The 23,116-nt window shown below is 47.5% G+C and overlaps 8 protein-coding genes across 8 annotated transcripts; 3 read left to right on the forward strand and 5 right to left on the reverse strand.

The window, feature by feature from the left end:
• Window positions 1-1,776: 1,776 nt before the first annotated feature.
• LY89DRAFT_737708 (putative polyketide synthase) lies at window positions 1,777-9,825 on the reverse strand (the record flags this gene model as incomplete). The annotated part of the gene is made up of 17 exons (XM_018220287.1): window positions 1,777-2,670; window positions 2,723-3,031; window positions 3,081-3,252; window positions 3,306-3,643; window positions 3,693-3,767; window positions 3,818-3,895; window positions 3,946-4,158; window positions 4,208-5,062; window positions 5,123-5,166; window positions 5,218-5,320; window positions 5,382-6,298; window positions 6,350-7,762; window positions 7,815-8,414; window positions 8,473-8,596; window positions 8,663-9,194; window positions 9,249-9,366; window positions 9,414-9,825. The coding sequence occupies 17 exons, from the start codon at window positions 9,823-9,825 to the stop codon at window positions 1,777-1,779; spliced, it is 7,197 nt and encodes a 2,398-aa protein (XP_018067153.1).
• A 590-nt stretch (window positions 9,826-10,415) lies between these two features.
• LY89DRAFT_194452 (alpha/beta-hydrolase) lies at window positions 10,416-11,552 on the forward strand. Its single transcript, XM_018205726.1, has one exon. It carries the CDS (start codon window positions 10,548-10,550, stop codon window positions 11,316-11,318), a length of 771 nt encoding a protein of 256 aa, XP_018067154.1. The 5' UTR covers window positions 10,416-10,547; the 3' UTR covers window positions 11,319-11,552.
• Window positions 11,553-12,394: 842 nt separating this feature from the next.
• On the forward strand, window positions 12,395-14,646 carry LY89DRAFT_737710 (uncharacterized protein; the record flags this gene model as incomplete). Its single annotated transcript, XM_018220288.1, has 6 exons — window positions 12,395-13,062; window positions 13,188-13,725; window positions 13,775-14,139; window positions 14,191-14,400; window positions 14,459-14,492; window positions 14,578-14,646. The coding sequence occupies 6 exons, from the start codon at window positions 12,395-12,397 to the stop codon at window positions 14,644-14,646; spliced, it is 1,884 nt and encodes a 627-aa protein (XP_018067155.1).
• Window positions 14,546-16,796, forward strand: LY89DRAFT_194462 (uncharacterized protein). The gene is made up of 3 exons (XM_018205727.1): window positions 14,546-15,740; window positions 15,786-16,340; window positions 16,389-16,796. The coding sequence occupies exons 1-3, from the start codon at window positions 14,885-14,887 to the stop codon at window positions 16,517-16,519; spliced, it is 1,542 nt and encodes a 513-aa protein (XP_018067156.1). The 5' UTR covers window positions 14,546-14,884; the 3' UTR covers window positions 16,520-16,796.
• A 275-nt stretch (window positions 16,797-17,071) lies between these two features.
• LY89DRAFT_785380 (uncharacterized protein) lies at window positions 17,072-17,883 on the reverse strand (the record flags this gene model as incomplete). The annotated part of the gene is made up of 2 exons (XM_018222889.1): window positions 17,072-17,691; window positions 17,741-17,883. The coding sequence occupies 2 exons, from the start codon at window positions 17,881-17,883 to the stop codon at window positions 17,073-17,075; spliced, it is 762 nt and encodes a 253-aa protein (XP_018067157.1).
• A 259-nt stretch (window positions 17,884-18,142) lies between these two features.
• On the reverse strand, window positions 18,143-19,270 carry LY89DRAFT_687763 (uncharacterized protein). Its single transcript, XM_018215571.1, has one exon. The coding sequence runs from the start codon at window positions 19,031-19,033 to the stop codon at window positions 18,221-18,223; it is 813 nt and encodes a 270-aa protein (XP_018067158.1). The 5' UTR covers window positions 19,034-19,270; the 3' UTR covers window positions 18,143-18,220.
• Window positions 19,271-19,292: 22 nt separating this feature from the next.
• On the reverse strand, window positions 19,293-21,278 carry LY89DRAFT_721664 (uncharacterized protein). Its single transcript, XM_018218662.1, has 5 exons — window positions 20,391-21,278; window positions 20,095-20,339; window positions 19,843-20,045; window positions 19,643-19,783; window positions 19,293-19,589 (listed from the first exon to the last, which is right to left on the reverse strand). Exons 1-5 carry the CDS (start codon window positions 20,855-20,857, stop codon window positions 19,551-19,553), a joined length of 1,095 nt encoding a protein of 364 aa, XP_018067159.1. The 5' UTR covers window positions 20,858-21,278; the 3' UTR covers window positions 19,293-19,550.
• Window positions 21,279-21,817: 539 nt separating this feature from the next.
• LY89DRAFT_194528 (uncharacterized protein) lies at window positions 21,818-22,276 on the reverse strand. Its single transcript, XM_018205728.1, has one exon. It carries the CDS (start codon window positions 22,115-22,117, stop codon window positions 21,863-21,865), a length of 255 nt encoding a protein of 84 aa, XP_018067160.1. The 5' UTR covers window positions 22,118-22,276; the 3' UTR covers window positions 21,818-21,862.
• Window positions 22,277-23,116: the final 840 nt, after the last annotated feature.

Raw genomic sequence — 23,116 nt, forward strand, 5'->3', positions numbered from 1 at the left:
TTGGATTCCCTTCAAGCCCCAATCAAGCCTTCTACATTTCCTGATCCTGCGATCCTTCAAAAATCTATTCCGAGTAAAGATCACTCCTGCATTTTGAAATTGATGTTGGAAATACCTGATCTAGTTTGCAACAATTCTTTGCGCGGTACCAAAATTCTCTTCCTCTGTACTTTGCAAGTGCATAAATGATCATCTCATTAAGAAACCTTTCTAATAAGAGAATTTTTACCACTGACAATTATGTCTGTCCCTCTATCTCTGGCGCTATCTATCCTAAGCAGAATTTCTATTCTAGTTCTCCACCGGAGCAGACATCAATTCAACTCAGCTACAAACTATTCACCTTACGACAGACCAACCTCTCCTTTGCTAAATTCACTATTCTTCTGAGCGGCGAAATAGATTAATAAGTCTACCGAAGGGAGGTCTCGCGAGTATATAAACATAAACACTCTCTCCCTCATCACTGTGAGACTTGATTAAGAATCGCCAACATCGTTAGCAGAGTCCCTTGATGAGCAGGCCCTGGTGTTTGTTTGAGCTTTATCTGATCACATCTTGTAAGTCTGTTGATGGAATTCGAAATATGGGGTCCTCAACCTAGTTTGAAAGATTTGTTGTCAAGTGTTTTGTCGTTGTCAAGAACCCTTTCTTGGTCAAATTCTCACGCTGCGAGTTTCTTTTGCATCTTGGTCAACTGGCTCATCGCTTGATGTCTTTCTTAGCTAGGTATACGGCAGAATGAGATGGGCACATCTCCTTCTGCTCAACAAAAGCACGCGCTTGCCTGGTGCTCAGCGGACCGGGTCGTGGTTGTGGAGGTCAAGCTTTGGTGGTTTTGGGTGTTTTTATAGAATTTGATTTGCTTGTGTTGTTGGCACTGTTTGGGTGAATTTCTTGGGAGTTTGTGATACATGGGAGGTTTGGTGCTCGTTGAGTAGAAGTGAAGTTTGGTACTTGTGTGAATGATACGTAGATCATTGAGGGGTACAGCTTGTTACTGATGGAGGTGTTGAGATGAGGAGCTAGATGAACTCGACAATCAAGCTTGTGAACGTTCAAGTTCTACGTTTGAGGATGCAACCTTTGAGATTTTGAAAGGACATAACATTTGCTCCTATTTTGCAGTATCTCATGTCCATCCTATGTTTCACGTACTTCCTTTCAAAATTTACTGTATTCAATCCCAAGATAATATAAAAAATGAACGATATTCACTACTCTCAGGCCCGCAACACTCATCCGCTCCCAGTCCCATCTCATCCTAGATTATTCAATCATTTCTCGGCCCTGTGAAGCCCCCAAAGCGACATCTCACTATTTGAGAGTCACGTGGATCGCTTCACCAGCCAAATCAACTCCCATTTTAGTGCCTGTCCTTGAATCTCATACTCAAATCGAGTCTCCGGGATTTGAGTCAATGTAACTCCCAGAACTTGTGCGAGTCTTGGGACAATTAAAGCTCGGTGTTAAAAAACCCACGGACACTGGTCAACTCACTCATTTCGCAACTGCTTGTTGAAAAAAGTTAATGCAGCAAATTTGAATCCACTACGACTCAGCGCTTCCACAAAAAAGAAAACAAAAGGAAAAAAGGGAAACCTAGTAAATTACCAAGATACAATGTGATGGTTAGACCAGGTGTATTATCCTCTGCTTGAATGTTTTCGTAGCATACATCCTTTGCGCCAATCTCCCTGTAGCGAGCATTGGGAGTAGTCCTTCGAATTTCAAAAGGCATTAATCAGAAATTCGGGTATCAAACGTCAGACTCTATCATTCCAGATCCTTCCTCTCTTTCGTAATCAACAGGACAGCCAATATCTTTTCGCACAGCGAGAATATAGACGTGGCGTTCAGAATCTCCAGAGTTGTGAGCTCCGCTCCAATTTCTCTCCTAGTCCAGTTCCTGAATTCAACCACAGCCAAGGAATCGAGACCGTAGCTAGAAAGTGACTTCGCGGGCTCAATCGGCGAGTCGAGGCGCAGGAAGGTGGTGAACTGTTGGCAGATGATTGAGACGAGCATTGTGGACAACGCGGGATCAGACAAGCTCGAGTCTGGAGTCAATGCTGTTTGCGAAGATGACAGCAGAAGATGAAAAGCTCGGAGAGCTTTGCCTTCTGGTGACGAGGAAGCGGATGTACTGGCAGAATTGCTAGAATTTCCGAAGCAAAGAGGTAAGAAACGTGGATCTTTGAGCAGAGCCGACGATGCAGATTGAGGCATCGCGATTCCAGTTATCAATTGTGATACCTGATTCTTGGGGGTGGACTTTGAGGTAGTTTCCTGTTGCAGAATCGATTCTCGAACAATGAGTTGCAACCGCCGCTCCGTGATGGAGATCCAGACATCACCGTCAAGTTTCTGTTGCAAAGAAGTGTTGGCAGCAACATATCCTACGTCTTCTATAACGCCGAGATCGATTGAACAGGCAGGGAGGCCAAGCGAGTGACGATGAGACGCGAAGGAATCGAGGAACACATTTGCAGCAGCATAGTTTGCTTGACCCTTTTGCCCAATAACCCCAGAGATGGACGACAATAGAGTGAAAAACTCGAGAGGTTGGGACTGTGTGAGGGACGCTGTGTGTAGGTTCTGTGTTCCGAGGACTTTGCATGGTAGAGAGGTGTGGAAATCCGCACTGGTCATTGCAGAATACACTCTGTCCTGTTGTTCAATCAGTTTGAGGTCAACAATCGGTTGGTCAAAAGAGACATACCCTAAGAACCATAGCTCCATGGATCACTCCTTTGATAGGGACCGTGGAGTCGTCAAATACTCGTTGTACATCTTCCAAAACAGCAACATCGCCAATGAAAAGCTCGATATCACAACGGTTAGACGCGATGTTCGCTAGAACAGCTTGGGATTGAGGGTCAGAGTAGCCACTACGACAAATGATGGAAAGATGTTTGGCACCGAGGCTCGCGAGATACACTGCGAGGCTGCCGCAGAGGCCTTTGAGACCCCCGACTATAAGATATGATGCTGAAGGGTCAAGACAGAGCGATCGAGCTGCGGGGCGGACCTATTGGAGTCAGGATCACTTGCGGTGGTGCTAAGTCAATTTAACTTACCGGTACTTCGAAACTATTGCCTGCACCATTCGATATCACCACTTTTCCAAGGTGTGTACCAGCACGAAGAAAACGGATAGCAGAGACAATGTCCTCGAAGGGGAAGATACTCATAGGCGCGATGGGCTTCACGTGCCCATCCTTAACCAATTGCATCAATTCGGACAACAACCTGCCTCAGTCAGCAAGAAAGTCCTAGAATTCTTAGTAGATTCAAGATCGTACTTAGCAATGAGCTCGTCGGAGTTCTGTTCATGTGACATATCGACGCCATGGAAAGACGCATTGCGGTTGAACGGCTCCAATGAAAGACTATTTCGAGCAAGAATATCTTTTTTCCCGATCTCAATCATATGGCCACCATCAGCAACACAACGCCATGATTCATCAAGCAGTTCACCGGTGAGTGAATTCAGAATAATATTAACTCCTTGGCCTTGGGTGGCAGCCATGAGCTCAGTTGCGAATACAGTTGATCGCGACGAGAAGATATGCTCAGGCGGAATGCCAAATGTGTCGATGAGGAATTGCCGTTTTTCTGGCGTGCCAACAGTAGCAAACACCTGAACAATGCGTGAGATGGGGACAGAAAACTGGAGTCTGAACGCCTACCTGAGCACCTCGATATTGACATAGCTGAATGGCAGCTATACCTACTCCTCCAGAGGCAGAATGTATAAGGACACGCTGAGCTTGACGTCAATTTCAAGTCTTCCGAGGAAAGGAAACGAACTCACATGATTCTTTTGCATGCTTGCAAGGTGCAGCAAACTATAAATCGATACGAGATACACACTCGGCATGGTAGCTGCTTGCTAGAAACCGATTAGAAGTGGATAGAGAAACAGGAGGCGAAATTCGCTACCTCAAAGGACATCGAATTGGGTAAAGGGTGGACGAGTTGTGCTGCAACTTGAACTCTGTTTGCGAAAGCACCTCCATTGTTCATGTACACCAGGACGCGCTGATTGACATGCAGATGATCTATCAGCCGTCCGATCCGCCTAATAATTCCTGCTCCTTCGAGTCCAAGGAGGTGATCGTTGCCAGGCACAATGCCCATTGGCACCGCAACATCCTGGGAAAATATGAGTAGGAAGTCATCAATATCTCCTTCGAAGTCTTACCTTGAAATTCAAACCGGCTGCATATATCTCTACCTCAAGGAAGTTGTCTCCGAGTGGAAGCTCTTCGCATGATACTTCCACATAGCAAAGTGAATCAAGTCTCCCAATACTCTCGCATATGAGCCTGATGCAGGTGTCAGATTCATGGAAGTTTTTAGTCTGAAAATCCGCTCCATATTTATCATCCATCTCGGCTTGATTTGCTTTCTCATAAGGTCGAACTCTGCTGACGTGCATTATTCCACGCCTCTCAACAAATTCCATGTCCATCGGTAGACCAGATCCTGGTTCCTGCATGTACTTGAGGACATTATGGATGGCAGAGGTTGTCTCAGAACTTGAGGAAGATTCAACGTCCAGAGTCACGAAACTGACCATGGGCTCTTCGGCTCGGATTACTCTTGCCAAGCCGTAAACCAGGGCTCTGTCAGGTTTGGCGACCTCAAACTGTGACCCGGCCGTGACCCAGAGGATGCGACCCTCTTTGGATACAAGGCCTTTGATTGCCTCCCACTGTTCACCAGAAACATTGGTGAGCACAGAAGCTGACAATTCGTCTAAGACAAGAACGTTGCTCTTGGGATCTAGCTCTATCTTTGGGAGCAAGTTGACGGAGTATTCTCTTATTTGCCATCCGAGCTGTATTAGTACTGTACTCACTATTGACTGGGTCTCTGTTACATGTGTTAGGTGAATTATATGTAATTCTCGATCAGCGGCAACCTTAACAGCAGTGGTCGATTGCACCTGTGCCAAGTGAAGAGATCTACCATCGAATTGCATGCTGATTTTGCTCTGGAAGCCGTTTGCTTGTAGGGTGTTGCTAATGTCGACATCGCATCCGAATTGAAGGATCTGTCTATTTTAACTTCGTCCATGGACACATCGCTTTACAAGAAGGTAGGATTAGCTCACCTTGTCTTTGACAATCACCGCACCCTCAAAGTCCGAACTCGAGGCTACAGACTTGTCAGTAAATGACACAGAAAATCCAGCACGAGAGGATATACTTGAGGATTCGTCACCGCACATACACAGTACATATCCACCGTCACGAAGCAGACCTGAAATATTTTGGAATAAGGGCACTGAGGCGGATTGAGACATCAGAGGCTGAAGCCATTCATTAGCCTTAACGAAATACTCAAGCATATTTTCGAGCACAGGGACGTACCATCTTGACAATGCATAGATCTTGAGAAGCTGTGCCTGGCCCGCCGTTGAGCATCGGCTTGGTCAGATCGAGTAGACTAAAACTTGTGTTTGCTTTGACACCATATGTCTCTTGCAACGTCATCAAACTTGTCGCGTCGAATGTAGCGAACTCAAATCGGCTAAATTCTCGTGTAGATGGCCCATCGAACCAGGTGCTTGCCACATCGTTAGGATACAAACTGAACTCGATGACCTTTAAGTTAGGAGATTTGTGCACAATCATGTCCAATAAGCGCTCAACATGGTGCGAGAGGGCTTCCTCTTGCGCGGCACAAGCTGCTTCTTCATTGAGAACTTTTGAGAAGCTTTCTTCTGTGAGAAATGCCACATCAGGTTGCCAGACGAGTTCGCCATACGTTTGGGCAGCATTCTGCTGCTCCAAGACATCGAGTCTGTGGTAGCGAACTCCAGATACCGCAAACAATAACCCCCCGCTAACTTCATCATACACAGAGGCGTCCGAACGAAAGTTCTTAGTATCGTCTTTCCGTCCCACGCCCGCGTATGCTGCCGAAGTCACAGAAATGCCTACCACAGGACGAACTTCAAGTGGCCTGATGATGATGTTGTCAATAATGGAAGGAATCAAGACATAGTTGACACTTGTTCTGTTTCCCTTCCATAAAGATGTGACAAGTGTTTGGAGACAGCCGTCAATACAAACGGGGTGCATTGGATAGTAAGACTGCTGGTATTCTTCCACCGGCTCTGATAGAGAAACTCTGGATCGACTCTTTCGCTCACCAGAGAGAACTTCGATCTCCAGGACTTTTTGAAAGAGAGGTAAAAAGTTGTATCCAACCTCGTGCATTGCTTTGTACCATGTATGTCCTGGGACTGCATGTTCGAAGGGCATGAGGGCAGATTCTGGCGCAACTGATGAGCAGTCAGCATTGTAGCAAAATCGCTGCTTCCACTGATGTCTACCTTGCTTTGAATTCTGTTCCAGACAGATGAGCCCACAGTTATGTTCAGTCCAAATGTCGCCTACTAAAGAGGATACTCTGAACTCATGCCATGAATCTTGGCTAACTGACAGAGTGGTCATTATTTTCTGCCCGCTACTGTTTTCTGAAAGAACCAGCGCTTTGGAAAATGTAATGTTACGAAGCCTGTAGTGATACTTCTCTTCGAGCTCGGTTCGCGCAACAAAATTGAGAGCTTGAGTAGTCTGGAAAAGAGCTTCGACTCCCATGGCAATAAATGCTGCTGCGGGGAACACGATATCTTGACCCATACGATGATCTTTCAGCCAATGCAAGTCCTCCACACGTAAGGTCTTCTTCCACGAGGGTGCATTCCACGAGGTTCCTAGAATCTTGGAGCCAAGCAGATCGTGATGTGGAAATTTTCGGAAGCGCCAGTCCTTGCTTGCATCATTTTCATACCAATACTTTGTTGCGTGGTTCCAGGCGTAGTTGGGCAGGTCAACAATGATCGACGGGCCAGCCTCACTTGTCTGGTCCTTATTGACCTCTGAGAGAAAAACGTTGCCTCCCATGATAAATAGTTTTCCAGCCAGATCGAATAGAGGTTTGGTGGCATCTTTCCCGCGACTTAACGATGAAAGGTATGTAATATCAGACCCAGAATTGGTTAGGCTTTTAAGAATCTGCTTGATTGGGCCGGCTAGGGCACCACTTGGGCCGATCTCAATCAAAAAGTCTGCACTTTCATGTCCCAACAGCATCTCGCGAACGGCATCGTCGAAACGGACCGGAGAAGTCATATTAGTCTTCCAGTACTCAGCATCGCATGGTCGATCAAGCTGCTTGCCTGTGATCGAGGAGAAGAAGACAACATCGTTCATTGTCGGATGTGCCTTTCCGCAGTGTTGAAGAAGCATTGCCTCATAAGTGACAGCGGCATCGGCCATGAAGGCCGAATGGTATGCAAAGTCAACCTGAAGCATTCTTACAAAGTGGCCATCTGCTACCAGCAAGTCTCTCACGTCCTCTAGCGCCAAGCGAGCTCCAGACAGAGTGACACTATTGGGGCTGTTCAAGCAACCAATTTGCACAAAGTCTGCAAACTCGCGGATATACTCCTGAACTTGAACTTGCCCTAGACCGACGGCAAGCATACCAAGAGAGGGCTTCTCTTGATCGGTGACGCAGGCTTGACCTCGGAGGTATGCAATTTTGATAGCGTCCTCAACTTCCAAGAAACCACTAGCATAAGCTCCCGCGATTTCACCCGAAGAGTGGCCAACGACAGCCATGGGGCACACACCCCAGCCCTTCAGCAAGGCAACAAGAGCCAACTGAAGAGCTGTGGCCAGTGGCTGAGAGAACTCAGGCTTCCTCATATGCTCTGCAGATCGTGGCTCAACAAGCTCGTCTGTAAACTGTTAGCGAGGACGAGGAGGAACAGGAATGTGATTGTAGCTCACGGAGAAGAGACCATGAAGGAGGGTTCATGAGTCCTTGCAGCACCTCATCGAGATGCAAAATTACAGCTTTTACAACGGGGAACGTCTCGATAAGAGCCTTTCCCATTTGAGGCCACTGTGCACCCTGTCCCGAGAACACAAAGCCAATCCTAGGAGCGGACGCGTTCTTCTTACCAAACACGAACGCTCCTTCATCAAGAGTGGTCTCATCAGCGACCACGTAGGCTCTGTGAAAGAGCCGGCTCCTTCGTTCTGAGAGTGTATAGGATAAGTCTGGCAATTTAATTGCGACATTAGGGTTGATCAAGTGTTTGCATATGGCCTTGCAATACGACCGGAGTGAGGCCTCATCGTTAGCAGAGAAGACCAATGTGAAAGGCCGAGTACCGTCTTGGTCATTGAAGAGGTCGTCAAAGTCTGCTGTGAAGGACGAGACATGAATTCTCGAGGGCTTCTCAGAGGACGTTTCGAAGTGGTCAATTATTACGTGAGCATTGCTGCCACCATACCCAAAAGCGTTAATCGAGACGCGTTTCAATACTCGTCGAGGCCATTTCATTGTTTTTGTTGGCACAACCATCCTCGAAGTCGCGAAGTCAACTGCAACGACATATCAGCAGTGAATGGAACAATGTGATATGTTGAGTGTCCGACCTACTCTTTGGATTTGGGGTCAAAAAGGTCGGATTGCGAGGAATAAGCCCCTTTTCGAGACAGAGTATACCCTTCAGCAAACCTGATAGCCCGGCTGCTGGTTCTGAATGGCCTATATTGCTCTTGATCTGCCGTTGGATATATAGTCAGTATGAACTGCTTTGCGCGTCATTCACTGTTTCTGGAGCACCTACTGATCCAATTACCAAGGGATTCTCCGATGTCTTCGAATGCGCGAATACAGATGCGAGAGCCGAAACTTCGATAGGATCACCTGCAGGTGTGCCAGTACCATGACATTCGACATAGGCCGTGGCACCAATATCAGATATACCTGCATTTGAATATGCTGCTCGAATAGCTGCTGCTTGAGCCTCGGCGCTGGGACTTGCGATTCCTGGGGTTCTGCCATCACTATTTGTTGCTGAACCACGAATAATGGCTCTGATAGGATCTCCATCCCGAATTGCATCACTTAGTCGCTTCAGCATTACAGCCTGAATAGCCTCCGACTTAATGTAGCCATCGGCTTTCGCGTCGAATGAATGGCAACGCCCTGACGGAGAACCAACAGCAATCATAGTCCCTTCATCCATGTTATGCTCAGGACTCAAATACAAATTGCTGGCCGCCACAATAGCTCCGTTGATCTCACCAGTGGTTAGATAGCGGCAAGCTATGTCTAGAGATACCAGGCTACCAGAACATGCCGTGTCAACTGTCAGACTAGATGCCTCGTGGTCAGCATTCTATTGGGAGTATAGCTGGTGCAAGTTGTACCTAGGTCCTCTGATATTCAGAAAATGACTGATTCTGTTGCTCAAAATTGCACGACCGGTACCAACTATGACGGAAGGGACTCTGTCCTCGGGATCCCTTGCATGTATATCCGAGTAGTCTGATAGTCCGTCAGCTCGAGCACCTACGAAAGCTTTTACAGCATACCGACGGCGTAAGACGCTACGAAGCAACCGACCGCTTTTCCATCCAAGGATTTAAGACTGATACCTGCATTCTCCAGGCATTCATACACGACTTCCAAGAGTTGTCGCTGATTAGGGTCCATGGCGATGGCATCGTCACGTCGGATCCCGAAGAATTGAGCATCGAAGTCTTGTGGATCAACATTCTCAAGGAACATGCCTCCCGGCGATCTCATGGTTTTTGGTTTTTTTGATCCGTCATGATGATTGTTCAAGTTGAATCTTGTCTCGGGTGCTTCATTCTTTGCTATTCTGCCTTGATCGAGAAAGTCCCACAATTCATTTGGTGAGTTGCAATCACCGGGAAGGCGACAAGCCATTCCAATAACGGCGATAGCCTCCTGTAAGTACGGGCTTCTTGGAATGTTCGACATGTTGTGTGCTTTCTACATCGATGATCAAGCTCAGAAGTGTATGTAGAATGAAGTCTAGTGCGAATATTTGTGATAGGAGTCCTGAGTAAATGCTTGTTATATAGTGCTGCTCCAACAAGGTAAATGTACCTTCTCGGTTCGATAAATCACCTTTTACATTCCACTAGTATGTACGCATGTGCCGCGAGCTGTCTGGGGACATCAATCCTGTGATCACTGACAGGGACCAATTGTTCTATCTGATGCATTGAGCCCATTGTGGACAATGCTCTATGATTGGTCTGTGACTGACAGACTTGCCGTGCACCCTCCAAAGACTCATGCTTATCGGGCGTTCAATAAGTCCCTTAGCTATGAATGAATTTCTCCAGTATAAATATCCATTGACGGTGTACGAGTCCCGAACATTTTCCCTTTTTCGAGCCCATATCTTGCACAATATACCAGCTATTGTCATATCTCCAACGAAACATGGCAGCCCATGAGGACATTGAATTTGTGACTCTTGATGGCCTCACGCTAAGAGGCTGGCTCTATCCAGCCAACAAGAAAGGACCCGCTGTCGTTATCACGCCTGGAGTGAGTCTCTTTTCACAATATCATGGAACGCAGCACTGCGACCGCTCATGAATGTAGTTTCGGGGCTCATGGCTAACTGTCCATATCCTCACATACTTGTTTGTTATCAGGCTAATCAGAACTAGTTTAACTGCGTGAAGGAGATGTTCGTCCCTCAAGTTGCCGAGCAATTCCAGCTGCTCGGTGTAACCGCCCTTATCTTCGACCCTCGGAGCACTGGGGCCAGTGATGGCATTCCTCGCAATGAGATCGACCCCATGAAACAAGTCGAGGACTACTCGGACGCGCACAACTTCTTGAGCACGTTGACGATTGTGGACTCAAAGGCCATTGGCTTCTGGGGAATGTCATTTTCAGCAGCAGTCAGTCTCTGTGCCGCAGCCCTGGACAAGAGAGCCAAATTCATCATTGCTGTTTGTCCACTCTTGTCTTTTGGTTATAGCAAGGAAAGGTTGTTGAAAGTCCTTGCAAAAGCCATGCAGGATAGGGCGTCTCAGAAAAAAGGAAACAGCCCATTCTACCTCCCAATGTTGAACGATAAGGGCGAGAATCCTGCCGGATTTGGGATGGGAATGGACGAAGAGGTCTTCGATCACATCACGAGCGCGATGGAGTGGGTGCCATCGTTCGAGAACCGCACTACTATCCAATCCTATTTCAAGATGGTGATGTGGCAGCCTTCGGGGCTGATGCAGTATGTATCACCGACTCCGGTGATGTTTGTGGTACCGGAACTTGACAAGGTCTCGCCTCCCGAAGACCAACTCGCTCTCTTTGAGACTTTCTCGGAGCCCAAAAAGCTACACATTGCGCAAGGAAAAGGCCATTTGAACGTTCTTAGTGGGGAAGACTTCCCATCTTTGATGAAAATGCAAGCAGAATGGCTCGCAACCGTTCTGGAAAAAAGACCATAGAAGGGACATTGTCTTCAACAGCTCTGCTGGCTATTGTGGCTTAGCATATCAAGTCGGCAAGTCTGTGTCTCGACCAAGGCTGCCTATCCTATGGTCTTGTTAGAATGTTGCGGCGCTGAAGAAATTGTGGCTGTTTAAGCATTGGATACCTTATCTTTGAGTGATCTCATTGACTATCTGAAAGCCATGGCTTCATTTATTCTTACAAATGGAGCCGTGCCGCTTGGTGATTACCTCAATCCGGCTTTATGCATAATAGTGAGGCTTACCACAACTAGTGTAAAAGCGGTACTCGTCTAGAGCTCTAAGAAACCCCGCAAAATGTAACATCCCGCTGCACGCTGAACGCGTGTCTTGTTGATAATGTTTAATCCTTGCATGTGATATAAGATGTTCCACCGGATTGGTTCCTACAGCCCTCTGTAACTTTGCCACTCATGTGGCGCCCAACCAGATTATCGATAGTTACTTCTGGATAATCCGATTGACCCTCACACCCTAGGTTTACAGACAGATGGGTTTATTGTACCCCCACGAGCTCGAGCCGTGCCGCATGGGCCTAGATATGGTTGCAACTCTAGCCCGAAATCGTTAGTCTTTGACTTGCTTAATTACTCTACCAACAAATTCTCAAAAACGGTAATTTTACTGAAGTGCTAGTGTAAATATTAATTATATGAAAACTTTGAGATACATAGGTAGGTACTATTTGGATGGAGATATTAAGAGCTGCTTGGAGATCCCGTGACTTGGCGCTAATGGCGATTCGCACTGCTTCGGCATAATCCCAACCGCGTATTCGACGCGTCTCCGTGATCTTGTCTTCCCGATATCACATCGAAAATGGGACCTTCTTCTACGTTACTGCTATGTAAGTCCTTTTGTTTTCATTGTTTTTACATTGATTGCACAACTCTGATCCGCGCTGGTGGCGCGCCTTGTCGTGACACCAAGTTCTCAGCTTCAGAGGCGCAAGCTCCGGACTCAGCTTTATACCAGTGGGACCTGAAGCATTCCACTGGGCAGACTAATGGCATCTTCTCAAAATTGCTAACAACCGAGGCAGTGTCTCCAAGATGTCGAACCCCGAAGTATTCGTCATTGAAGATTCCAGATCTGATAGTGAGAACGCGAGGAATAGTAGACCAGCTCCATCGGTCGACAACCCGCAGACGGCACTTGGCACGTACAAGAATGCCAGCGAAGAAGGAATGGAAGATACCAGTGAGCACAAGGTCGAGGAAGGGAACCTCATTGAGATCGACGTGATAAAGAAAGCGCTGGAGAAATGCCTCAATCGGGTGGGAACCTCCGGATCCTTTGCCTATGGTCGACCTTGGAGAGATCCGCCCAACCCAGGTCTCTATTTAGATGGATATGGCGACGTTCGCTTTCCACTAGGCCCGACTGAAGTCCAAAGGATCAAGACTGCTTGTACTGGGATTGACCTTCGAAATCCGGAGCCCGAACTCCTCCCACGTAACCTATCCCCCCCGCCAATATGGCAGCTTGCAGCCACCGAATGGAAGACTGGCAATCCATCTTGGACGAAGATATTGGCAGCTATCGCTACTACTATGTATACCCAACTTGGTATTCGGGATACGATCCCTATACTCACACCGTCTTCTCTTATTTTACAAGCAGCCGGGAGTGATCTAAGCCAACTTCATCGTCCTACTCCCCGGTCGACAGCGTTTGGGTTTCTTGATGTCGTATTGCCGTCCAAACATGCTGGAGGAGAGTTTGTTGTCAGCTATGGCAAAAAGAAAACTTCTTAACAAGTGAGGTGGCCAAGTACGATTGCAGCTGTTTCGCTACTTATTTTGATGCAAAGCCTACAGATATCAAGTTGACCTCAGGTTACAGGCTCCTTCTGAGGTACACCTTCGGCTTTGAACAAAGAAGCAGCGTTCAGAATTACCCTGCCGCTCCAGTATGCGGAGGAGTTTCCCGTCTTTATTTTGTCTTGACAAGCTGGGAACGTCACTTAGTGGAGCGCAAGCGCAAATTCCTGGCATATAGCCTTGACTCCACCTACGATGAACTAATCTTAGCCCGGCAAAAACTCGTAGGTCGAGACCAATATGTCGTCTCTCAACTCGAGGATGCTTGCCAGGCTACCGGTTTCTGCCTCTTCCTGGCAACTATTGAGAGGAAGCTAAGTGGATCAACCAACTCAGAAACTACCATCGGAGGTTACCACCTGATGGATGCAGTGGACGAAACTTCATGCAAACTACAACATGTCGCGGACCTCGACGGAAGAGAATTTTCCAGTGATCTGGAGCTGTTGATCGAGGAAAGACAAGTTCTTGTAAACAATTCTTGTTGGGAAAGCCGTCAGCGGAAGAATGAAGCATACGACAAGTATAATGGCCAGCTGATACATTGGCTCCGGCGTCAGGTCAGTTATTGGATTTTCCCGATTGTCCAATCAATGATAACCATATTAGGCTGTGGTCATTGTACCACGATCATCGCGGATGTCCTTGCTATTAGGAGCATGCGCAGTTGAACGACAAGATGATATTACCAAACTTCTTCAAGCGTATGTCCTTCACGACGCTCAATACATGGATGAAGATGCAAGGCTGGATATCAAAGATTTATGCTCGATCGCCGTATCAAGCTCTACGTGGGAGTCGCAAAGCAACAAATTCGAAGACCAGACGGTCATTGGAGCGCTCAAGGCAATTATCAAGTACCGTGACGTCCATTTATTTGAGTCTGCTTTACCCCTTCTCTTCTCTAAGGATAAGTACTTCCGACTTATAGAGACCGAGATGTCGCGCCTTGGTAAGGACTGGTTCTATGCTAGGTAAGACACTAGTGCTTACAAGATTGCTCATCACTCACTTCTTGACATTAGGCTCGAATCCTGTGTCCACGACTCAAGGACATTTGATTTGCGGCACGAGAGGATGTTTCTCATATACCAACGAATCCGAGATCATGACTGGGCCTCCGCTCAATTAAAGGCGGCTGTTACGCTATTAGCTTCTCATACTGCAGAAGAAGGCACGCTGTTAGGGAAGATGGCTACATTGTGGCAGGGTCACAAGGATATCTTAAGTCCAATGTATGTTTCTCTATCAGACCTAGGCTATCGTGCCTCTCTCAATTCTGACACACACCAGGTTGATCCCCCTGATCCTAAGGCATGCTAGGAATGTACCACTGGTGGTAGCCTTCTTCAGAGAGACCTCTGCCCTTGATGAATGTCGCGATGCTATCTCATCCATACTGACTTTGACAGCCTCGAACCTTGATATCTCGCCTTCTGTTCAGCTTCAAGGTCATCTATCTTACAGCTCGTCAAAAATGAGTGAAAGACTCGGAAATATCACCTATGCTATATTATTGCTCTACAGAGCTGGGATGGTCATCATGCTGAATCAAGTCTTAGCGGACGTGCATCTAGTTCTTCTCTTTTTGACTTCTACATGCCATTTCTGGCTGCCCTGTCAATCACGATCGAAGACTAAACAGTAAGGACACACGCCAGCCTTCAGAGATTGTACCGCACCATCTTAAACTCCCACACCCGAATCTGCGTTCCGATTATGCCTACAGAAGTCCAAGCAAATTGGACTCGGCTGATTCGTGGTTGTGGCTGCTCTCACTGCAGAGCGCTGGACAGATTTCTGGTCGACCGTGAGGCAGAAACACACCGATTCAGTGGACATGTAGGAGATCGAAAACACCTCATAAGTGTTCTCTCAACAGACGAGCAGAATGGCTCCATCAAGATCAGCACCGACACATCTGCGATCTCGCACACAATCCATATCCAGAAGATCGGCGAGAAGATCGACAGAGACTTCGGAAAAATGGAAGCTTGGTCACTCGCGCAACAGAAGGTCCAAGAGATTTCCAGCTCGGCTTTACGCATTATCTTGGGCGATGAAGACTTCCGACTTGCTCTTGATCTCAAACCTATCTCACCAGAACCTTTTTCCCACAGCATTCTGGCCGGATCAACAACATCACCTTCTTTTGCCTCACCATTCGTGGGCTCAATCGGCCAACCACTATCTTCTCCGTCCTTTGAAGTTAATATCGTCAGCCTAGCCAGTCCCACCAATGGCCAAAGACCCAAACAACAACGCCTGGACAAGCTTCCAGCAAGTTTATCTACAGTCTCTGCTAATAATCAGCTAGGTATCCGACCAGCGTTTGTCTCACCAGTTGAACCGGCAACCAATGAATCTTTGAGAAGTGGCGCATCTGTTCCAGAAGCTGCACGTCATGATCCTCAAACTGCTGACCAATTTCCACGTTGGCTCATTCTTGGGTTACAGGCTCTAGCAAACTCACATCCCAATGACCGGTTTCAGGTGGAGATGAAAAATACAATTGTCGATAAGATCACTGAAGTTCCATGCGATGCCCCCCTGCCTGCTGGAAAATCTTTCTCTGGTAAGTCGAAGGACATCCGAGAGTGTCGAGGCTAATCAAATCTAGACCACCGGAAATTCATGGTGTTGCCACAGATCAATTGTATGGATTGCCCTGGGGAGCCACACTTCCCAGGTCCAGGTCAATCCGTCAGAATGTTCGCGTCCCATCTCGAGACTGTTTTGCACAGAACCAGAGTGGAGCTCGCGATCGCATCAGGGCGCGAGCGTGTTGCCCCAGGGACTCTTGACAGAGTTGTCACCTCCCTTTCATACCCATCTCTTGCAAAATTGCCTCGCAATTGCAGTCTAGTCGCAAGACGAAGTTCGGAAAAGCAGGAAGTCCGTGACTTGGAACTCTGTGCCAACACGGAATTGGTGTTTAGAAACGGCAACCGCAGTAGCAAGTTGGAAGCAGCATTGGCATATACTCGTGGCGAAGAAGCCAAGAAAGTATGCATGAACTGTGCCAGACTTGGGCCTAATGACCCTTTCCAGAAGTGTATCGTCATGCCTAATGAGTTCGAGGGCGCCTGTACTAATTGTCGGTACAACAATGCTGGAAACAGTTGTAGTCTGCAACGATCGATTGTTGTGCCAAGAAAACCTAGAAAGTCCAAAAGTATGTGTCTGCTGTCTCTATTTGAAATTACTTTGCTGACAGTTCTAGCCGCTTCTGCAGAAGAGACTGCATCGCGACCGCCGAGAGTCAAGGCTACAAGATACCCTTCGTGGTTGAAGGCAGAGCTGAACAGGTCAGGTTCTGACAGGATATCGGGTCTCGATGAAGGTTCAAACTGAATCACTCAGCCTTCTAGATCATCTACCCGACCTCTAGCGCCTCTGCTGTCCCTGTTACTCCATGGTAGGTATGGCATCTTAATGTCTGTGCTTTCTGCTTCTCTTTCGGCTGCCATACCCCTTGCAGCGGCGAATCTTTCCCAAGAACTCCAGCTGCATTCTCAAGACGCCCCCAATTGCAGATGAGACAATATCAGATCAGATCTCGGTGCGTATCACTGCATGTCACTTTTTCAATTTCTTGTACCATCCCAGCAATTTTACCATGGTAGAGTCCATGGTCTGCTGTGTGAGAGGTAAAACTTTTCAATGCATCTTCCTGGTCAAAACCACTCCTTGTGGAAGATTAATCAAGCTGCTGGATCTGTAAGTTTGACGTATGTATCATAGTCACTTGCATCACTGCAACGAAAAAGAATACCAAGAACTATGCACTCTGTGTCAATTGCCTATGTCCCGAACGGAACGTGATACATTAGTCCATAGCTCGTCTTAAACCCTTATCACTACGCCCCACTATAACACCGAGCACTTTTAATCTGCTGGCCATAAGCTATGGGTAAGAAGTTGGAACTGATGCCAACGTCAATAATGGCGTAGCAGGAGGTGGCGGCGATGGAGTGACATTCGGTCCTGGCGCCGGAGACGAAGAAACGATATCACAGATACCAAACTCAGACTGACAGCCACCTCCACAGTAGTCAGTAGTGTTGCCGCAAGAGCCATATTGACTGCAGCATTGTCCAGTTGGCCAGCCCACACACGTTGTCCCGTTGTGAAGAGCGCCGCAATATCCGTTTTGTGTGGGAGGAGGTCCGGTCTCTGGCCAACAGTAACCAGCTCCGACTTGGCAACCTGTGCTACAGAAGTCTGCAGTCGAACCGCAGTAGCCGTATTGGCTGCAGCAGAGTTCTGGTCCACAGACTCTGTTCACACTGCACAATGTTCCGAATCCTGGTGGTGAGGGCGGATGGGTTGGGTATATTATTGCTGGGACGGTTGGGTTGAGTGTTATTTCTGGTACTGGTAAAGACATCATTGGCGGTGGATTCGTGGGGTTTGCTGGTGGTGGGATGGCTGGGGTCAATGTGCCGCTGTCGGGAGGGGTGCCGCCAGGTGCTTGAGGTACACCACCACCTGTCTGGTATGGTACTACTATGGAGTATGTATCTCTGTCAAGATATTAGCTTCGAAGAATAGAATACATGGAAGAAAACCCACGAAGATGAAATCCATATTCCAGGGGGTTCAGCTCCGGGCGTTTCCCAGATCGTGACCCAAAGGTTTGCACAGACGCCTGGAGTTTCTGCGTCAATTGACACTGCTAGCAAAGCCGCAATGAAGACTACATTGAGGATATGCATTTTGATCGTACGAGAATGATGCAAGAAGAAGTTCCTGGCATGCGCCATAGCGAGACTTTATGAGGCTCCGCCAAGCCTCCTCCCCATGTTGACGAAGACTGAGGAATGGAAACGCATCACCATTCCTCAACTTTTGACAGATCTACAACACCAATAAGAGCTCTATTATCCGACCTTGTGACCAACATTGTAAAGTTGAGACATAAGGAACATTACTACAGTTGTCTAGAACTCATGGGAGATTGACAAGAGCAAAAACATTCTTCAATATCCAACTGAAGGAAAACAGACGAGACCTCCTTCCTAGCTGACATAGCACCTAGCCACCCTCCCACACTCAAGCATTAGACCGCATGACCGTCATCGTATGCACATACCTCAACCTCCCATCCACAACCCGGAACTCATGACTATCCGGCGCATTCCTCATACACTGAAACACACACAACACACTCACACACCCCATACCCTCATCAACCACATACCGCCTCGCCACATTTGGCAACTGGATCGTAGTCGGGATCCCCACATTACAGCTATCCGTCGGCGTCCCTTTCCCCGTATAAGCACTGCCTTCCATGCGATCACATGGCGTGCCCCATGGCACGTGTGCGGAAGCGTTGTTGGCGCCCCAGAGATCGAGATATGCGTCGGCTGTGGAGAGGAGATAGGTACGTGTGGATTGTGAGGATGTGGGGAGTGGTGACCAATCTTCGGATTCGATGTAGGAGAGGGACTTTGTTGCGTTGAATTGCCAGTCGCCTGTTGTGGAGACTATGGCGTCGATCATGGATATCTGTAGGCTTGTGCCGGAGGTATTGATATAGTGTATTTGTGTCCCGATCAGATATTGTTTCTTTGGGTCGGTGATGACTAGTTCGGTGTATGTTGCGCAGGCGATTGTGTCGAGGAGGGTGTGGTTGTGTGTTATATTCAAAGGAGAGGACAGAACGCTAGAATTAAAGTCCTTCGTTTTATTGTTCTCTAGATATGTAAAGTCTGATGCAAAGAGAGGCTGGAGATCTCCGGTGCCTTGAGCCGTGAGATAGTTCTCGGAAGCTGCAAGGAGGGAGGCTCGGGTACAGTCTGCTGTGGCTGTTGAGACGAGCGTGAAGACTGCTATTGAACAGCCGAAGTTTATATGCACCATCGTGGAAGGACTTGGAAAGAGATCAAGGAGTTGATAAGTTGAATCATTCTTTGAGGCACTTGCCCAACATTTATTGATATGTGACAGGAAAGCAGTATATATGTGCAGCTCCCAGACTTCTAACAGCTGCAAGTATCTGCCGTCTTTTCGGCATGGGAGTAGAGTATGTGCCCCGCATTGCCATTAATAAAGTGAAGGGCAATGATGTAATCAGGAACATAGGAGCGAAGGTCAGGGGTACTACCCCAATCATTCACTCGGCTGTAACATATCATTATGATTGATCTACCCGCAATATATGTAACGAAGTCTCCGATGTGGTGGGATGAACTGAGATTTAGTGTCAGGCTAAATTCACCTGGCATCCCATTGCTTCAACCATTACACAAGACCAGTGCAAGACCTTAATCCCAAAAATACACAAATGCGAGGGCAAAAAGTCACCAATATCTAATTACAAGAAACATCTGTAACTTCTCTTGTCCAGAAGAGAAATATCACTACCACGTGACCATGTTTACCTATCCGGCATGACCACATTGTTGAGGTAGGTGATCTGGAAGGTATCAGTACAGCAGGCAAGTTTAAATTTTGGAAGTTCAGTCTTACGAATGGTTCGATAGCTTCGACGATATCAGCCACAACCTCAAGTACGTTTTTGCTTAGCATTTCCTCATCCGAAATCTTCCTGCTCATAACGAAGTTTCGGAGCTTCAGCAGATTGACGTCTTTATGATCCGCATCATAGCCCTACAGATGTCAATACGAGTTTGTAACTTGCGCAAGTGTTCTCTACTGAGGGATCTTACCTTGGGCTTAGTCTTCAATGCATTGCCGCCACTCATCTTACAGAATGCAGCGATAACTTTCTTCTCATCCTTCCCCGCACCTGGGAAAAATGTCTTGCGAAGCTTTTCACCCATCAAGATGGATTTGAATTGATGAGGTTGCTGATCAATATCTTCTCTGAGACAAGCGAGAGTCAAGTTATCTGAGGCATAGTATCCACCCCCTAGTTTCAATTAGCATTCGTACGCAGTGTATCCGAAACAAGGACGTACCAAAGAAGCTTTCGCCATTGGGTTGCACATGAAGATAGTAATGTGCATAAGGGCCTTTCCTTCCAGTGCGCGACCAAGTGACACTAAAGTAGGGTTTGTAAGGAGTTGGGTCGGAGGAGAAGCGAACGTCTCGATAGATCCTGTAGATGACATCCTTGATGGGCAACTCTGGAATCGTAGGATCCTTCTCTGAAACTATGGGTGAGAGCTCTTCCACAAATGTGTGGAAGTCCTTCTCGGCTTGTCTGGAAAAAATTCAATAAGCCGTACTCTGATAATGGTTTTTGACCGCATACCTGAATACCGCATCGTGGAATTTGAGCCACTCTCTCCGGTTATTCTTCTTCAGATCCTTCAAGAAATCCATCGTGTTGGGATGTATCTTTTTGTCCTCATAAGGCATATTGCCCGCATCCTTCGCTTTCGGCACATCCATGACCATCTCCCATTTCCCATCCTTACCTTTCTTCTTCTTCCATCCCTCCTTTTTCAACTTCTTCTCGTACTCGTCGTCTGAGCCATCATCATCTGCTTCAGGGGCATCGGATTCCGCGTCATCAGCAGCTTCATCGAATTCATCATCACTCTGAGGTTTCTCGGCTTCTGACTCTTGTGCCTTAAAGTCATCATCGCTTTGGTCGTCTTCGACATCAGAATGAGATTCTTGATAGGTGACACGTGCTTTCGCGACGCGTCCTGAATGACGACGTGTCGCGGGAGTTTCGGATGCATCTGCAACGGCTTTGCGCTTTCGACCGGCCATGTTTACGTCTCAAGAGCGAGTATGACAAGCAATATGATGAGTCAGAAAGGGTTGCAAGGCCAGTGGAGTAGAAAGCAGATGGTTGGAGGTGGTTTAGACGGATTGGAGCCATCAAGACTCCAGGATCCAGTTACGTCGTTCCATAGAGACCATTCCCGAATATCAAGCTTGGTAAGCGAGCCCATTTGCCCCTTTTCCCTTCAAGTTCAGATAGACACAAGGAAACTCATACTACATTGAGCTGTTCGATCCATGGAAAAGAACCTACTTTGCCCTCAGGAGAGTGCTCAACTTACCAGAGCACAGGACTTTACAAAGTACGAGTCTGCACGTGATATCCTTATGAAACCAGCTCTAGAAGAGTTGGCAATCGGGCTGAGCTTGGTTCCCTCAGCTTGATAAGCCTGTGTGCAAAGCTTTATAATTTCGAAAGACTTAATACTCAGAATCACAAAGAACACCACTATCGCAATGTGGATTAAGGAATAGCCACGAAGTTCGGATTTTGCTTACTAATAGGTTTTAAGGTTATTTTCTCACGAGAGCGGAGAGCGGAGCTCGGAGCTGAAAACTCAATTTCAACATCGCCGTCACTTCAATCGGCTATTACCTGTGGCTGGGACAGCTTTTCGGCTGCATGTCATCTCATGTCTTGACTCACGGTGCGGTATCTGCTGTCGAGCTCACCGCTGTGTACCAAAGCCCGAAGAATCCTTGCCGCCACAAGACTCACGCATCTGCAGCTCAAAGCTCATGCCGCATTCGCTGGGCGCCTGCCAATTTGCTCCTTGGCATGTGAACGTTCCATCGATCAAGTATCTTTGTACATATCGCCGTCACTCGCCGGATCCAATTGTTCAGGTTGTCGCTGTGCATAGAATCCATCGAAAGGGGGATACATTATGCACCGACTGAGCGTCTACGATTTATCCGCTGCAGAACTCGCCTGATTTTCACATTAATCTTCCTAAAGGCCCAGCGACCTTTGTCTCCGAGAAAAATCTTCTATCTGTCTAGACCATTGTTGGATCTTCCAGCTTGCTTACACAGCACCCTTCTCTCGGCTTCGGGTCCCGCTATCCTCCTATTGGGTCTGAAAGTGCTCTGGGTGGCGGCCCGTCCATCTGCTGCTTGGAAGCAGGAACTGCAGAAAGTCGGGATGTCACTATTGCCATGCGGAATGAGTCCGCTTGGCAAAAATGACAGCTGCTCAGCCTCAGCCCTACGGCCTGCATGATCTGATTGTTGAAAGCCTAACATTGGAGGCAAATTTCAAAGCCGACATAGTCATATTATCTACGATTGCCGAGATTCTATTGGATCTATAGCGATGTGTGAGCGTTTGAAATCCGCTTTGTCATTTCATTCGCCATAGAACGACCACTGATGAACACTCCTACAAACCTTTGGTAGGGCGAGCAGTCTGACATATGTGCCTGACTTGATGTATCAGAATGCTTTGAGCTCAAGGTTCAAGCTTTGCAAAGAGCTGGAAAGTGGATTTGCCATAGAAAATTGGCAAGTCTACCTTGCCGTTTTCTACAATCTTGGCTCCGGTCTCCCCCAAGCTGTCATGAATGCCATGTCAGTCGCCGTTTGAGAACCACCACACCTCTATCCTCTTCCCAGGCCTGGGTCACTCGAACTACTGCAAGCCACAAGCGACTGCTGTCACCTTTGCCTTCGGATCTTGGCTCATGACGAGGTCTATTCTACCCCATCCTCATTCCTTCTCACCACACCTTTTCATCAATCGAACGTCTGCGCAGTTATGTTTGCATCAACTTTTTCCTATGCTTGATCACAATTGTGGAGTCATAGTCTAGTCGATACTTTCATTGGCTCTCAACAGAGAGTCAATGCCTAAGAATGAGTGACAAAACTGTTGACTCCCCCTTCTTTACCCTCTAGAACGTAGCTGAAGCTACAACGGCCCTCCACACTGTGGTCGGCATCACCGCAATCATTGCCCAGTGGGTCCGCAGCGCAATATTTCAAAGTGTCTGAGATGAAGTGATTGCTTACCATGATCACGTTCATGCGAGGGTCGGCTTTCCCGTCACTCACGATGGACGCCGTCTTGGTCTGCTCAGCCTCTTTCGGTGAACTCAGCAACAGAATACTGTTTTGTTGACGAACGTGTATAGATATAGCTCCCAAGCTCGTCGTCTTTATGTGACCAGTGTACGTTGCGATAATTCTCCTTCCCAGTCTCATCTTTTGTCCATGATACTACACATCAAACTAGCCAGGGTCCGC

This window comes from Mollisia scopiformis (genome assembly GCF_001500285.1).
Source record: "Mollisia scopiformis unplaced genomic scaffold LY89scaffold_20, whole genome shotgun sequence".
NCBI classification, from domain to species: Eukaryota; Fungi; Ascomycota; class Leotiomycetes; order Helotiales; family Mollisiaceae; genus Mollisia; species Mollisia scopiformis.

What these genes read in the sequence shown, in the direction of transcription:
- LY89DRAFT_194452 (XM_018205726.1), top strand. Translation starts at nt 10,548, where the DNA reads ATGTTCGTCCCTCAAGTTGCCGAGCAATTCCAGCTGCTCGGTGTAACC.
- LY89DRAFT_194462 (XM_018205727.1), top strand. Translation starts at nt 14,885, where the DNA reads ATGCCTACAGAAGTCCAAGCAAATTGGACTCGGCTGATTCGTGGTTGT. An exon ending in TGCTGGAAAATCTTTCTCTG is followed by an intron (nt 15,741 to 15,785) that starts GTAAGTCGAAGG and finishes AATCAAATCTAG; the next exon opens with ACCACCGGAAATTCATGGTG. An exon ending in AAAACCTAGAAAGTCCAAAA is followed by an intron (nt 16,341 to 16,388) that starts GTATGTGTCTGC and finishes TGACAGTTCTAG; the next exon opens with CCGCTTCTGCAGAAGAGACT.
- LY89DRAFT_687763 (XM_018215571.1), bottom strand. Translation starts at nt 19,033, where the DNA reads ATGGTGCATATAAACTTCGGCTGTTCAATAGCAGTCTTCACGCTCGTC.
- LY89DRAFT_721664 (XM_018218662.1), bottom strand. Translation starts at nt 20,857, where the DNA reads ATGGCCGGTCGAAAGCGCAAAGCCGTTGCAGATGCATCCGAAACTCCC. An exon ending in TTCCACGATGCGGTATTCAG is followed by an intron (nt 20,340 to 20,390) that starts GTATGCGGTCAA and finishes AATTTTTTCCAG; the next exon opens with ACAAGCCGAGAAGGACTTCC. An exon ending in CATTGAAGACTAAGCCCAAG is followed by an intron (nt 19,784 to 19,842) that starts GTAAGATCCCTC and finishes TGACATCTGTAG; the next exon opens with GGCTATGATGCGGATCATAA.
- LY89DRAFT_194528 (XM_018205728.1), bottom strand. Translation starts at nt 22,117, where the DNA reads ATGTTAGGCTTTCAACAATCAGATCATGCAGGCCGTAGGGCTGAGGCT.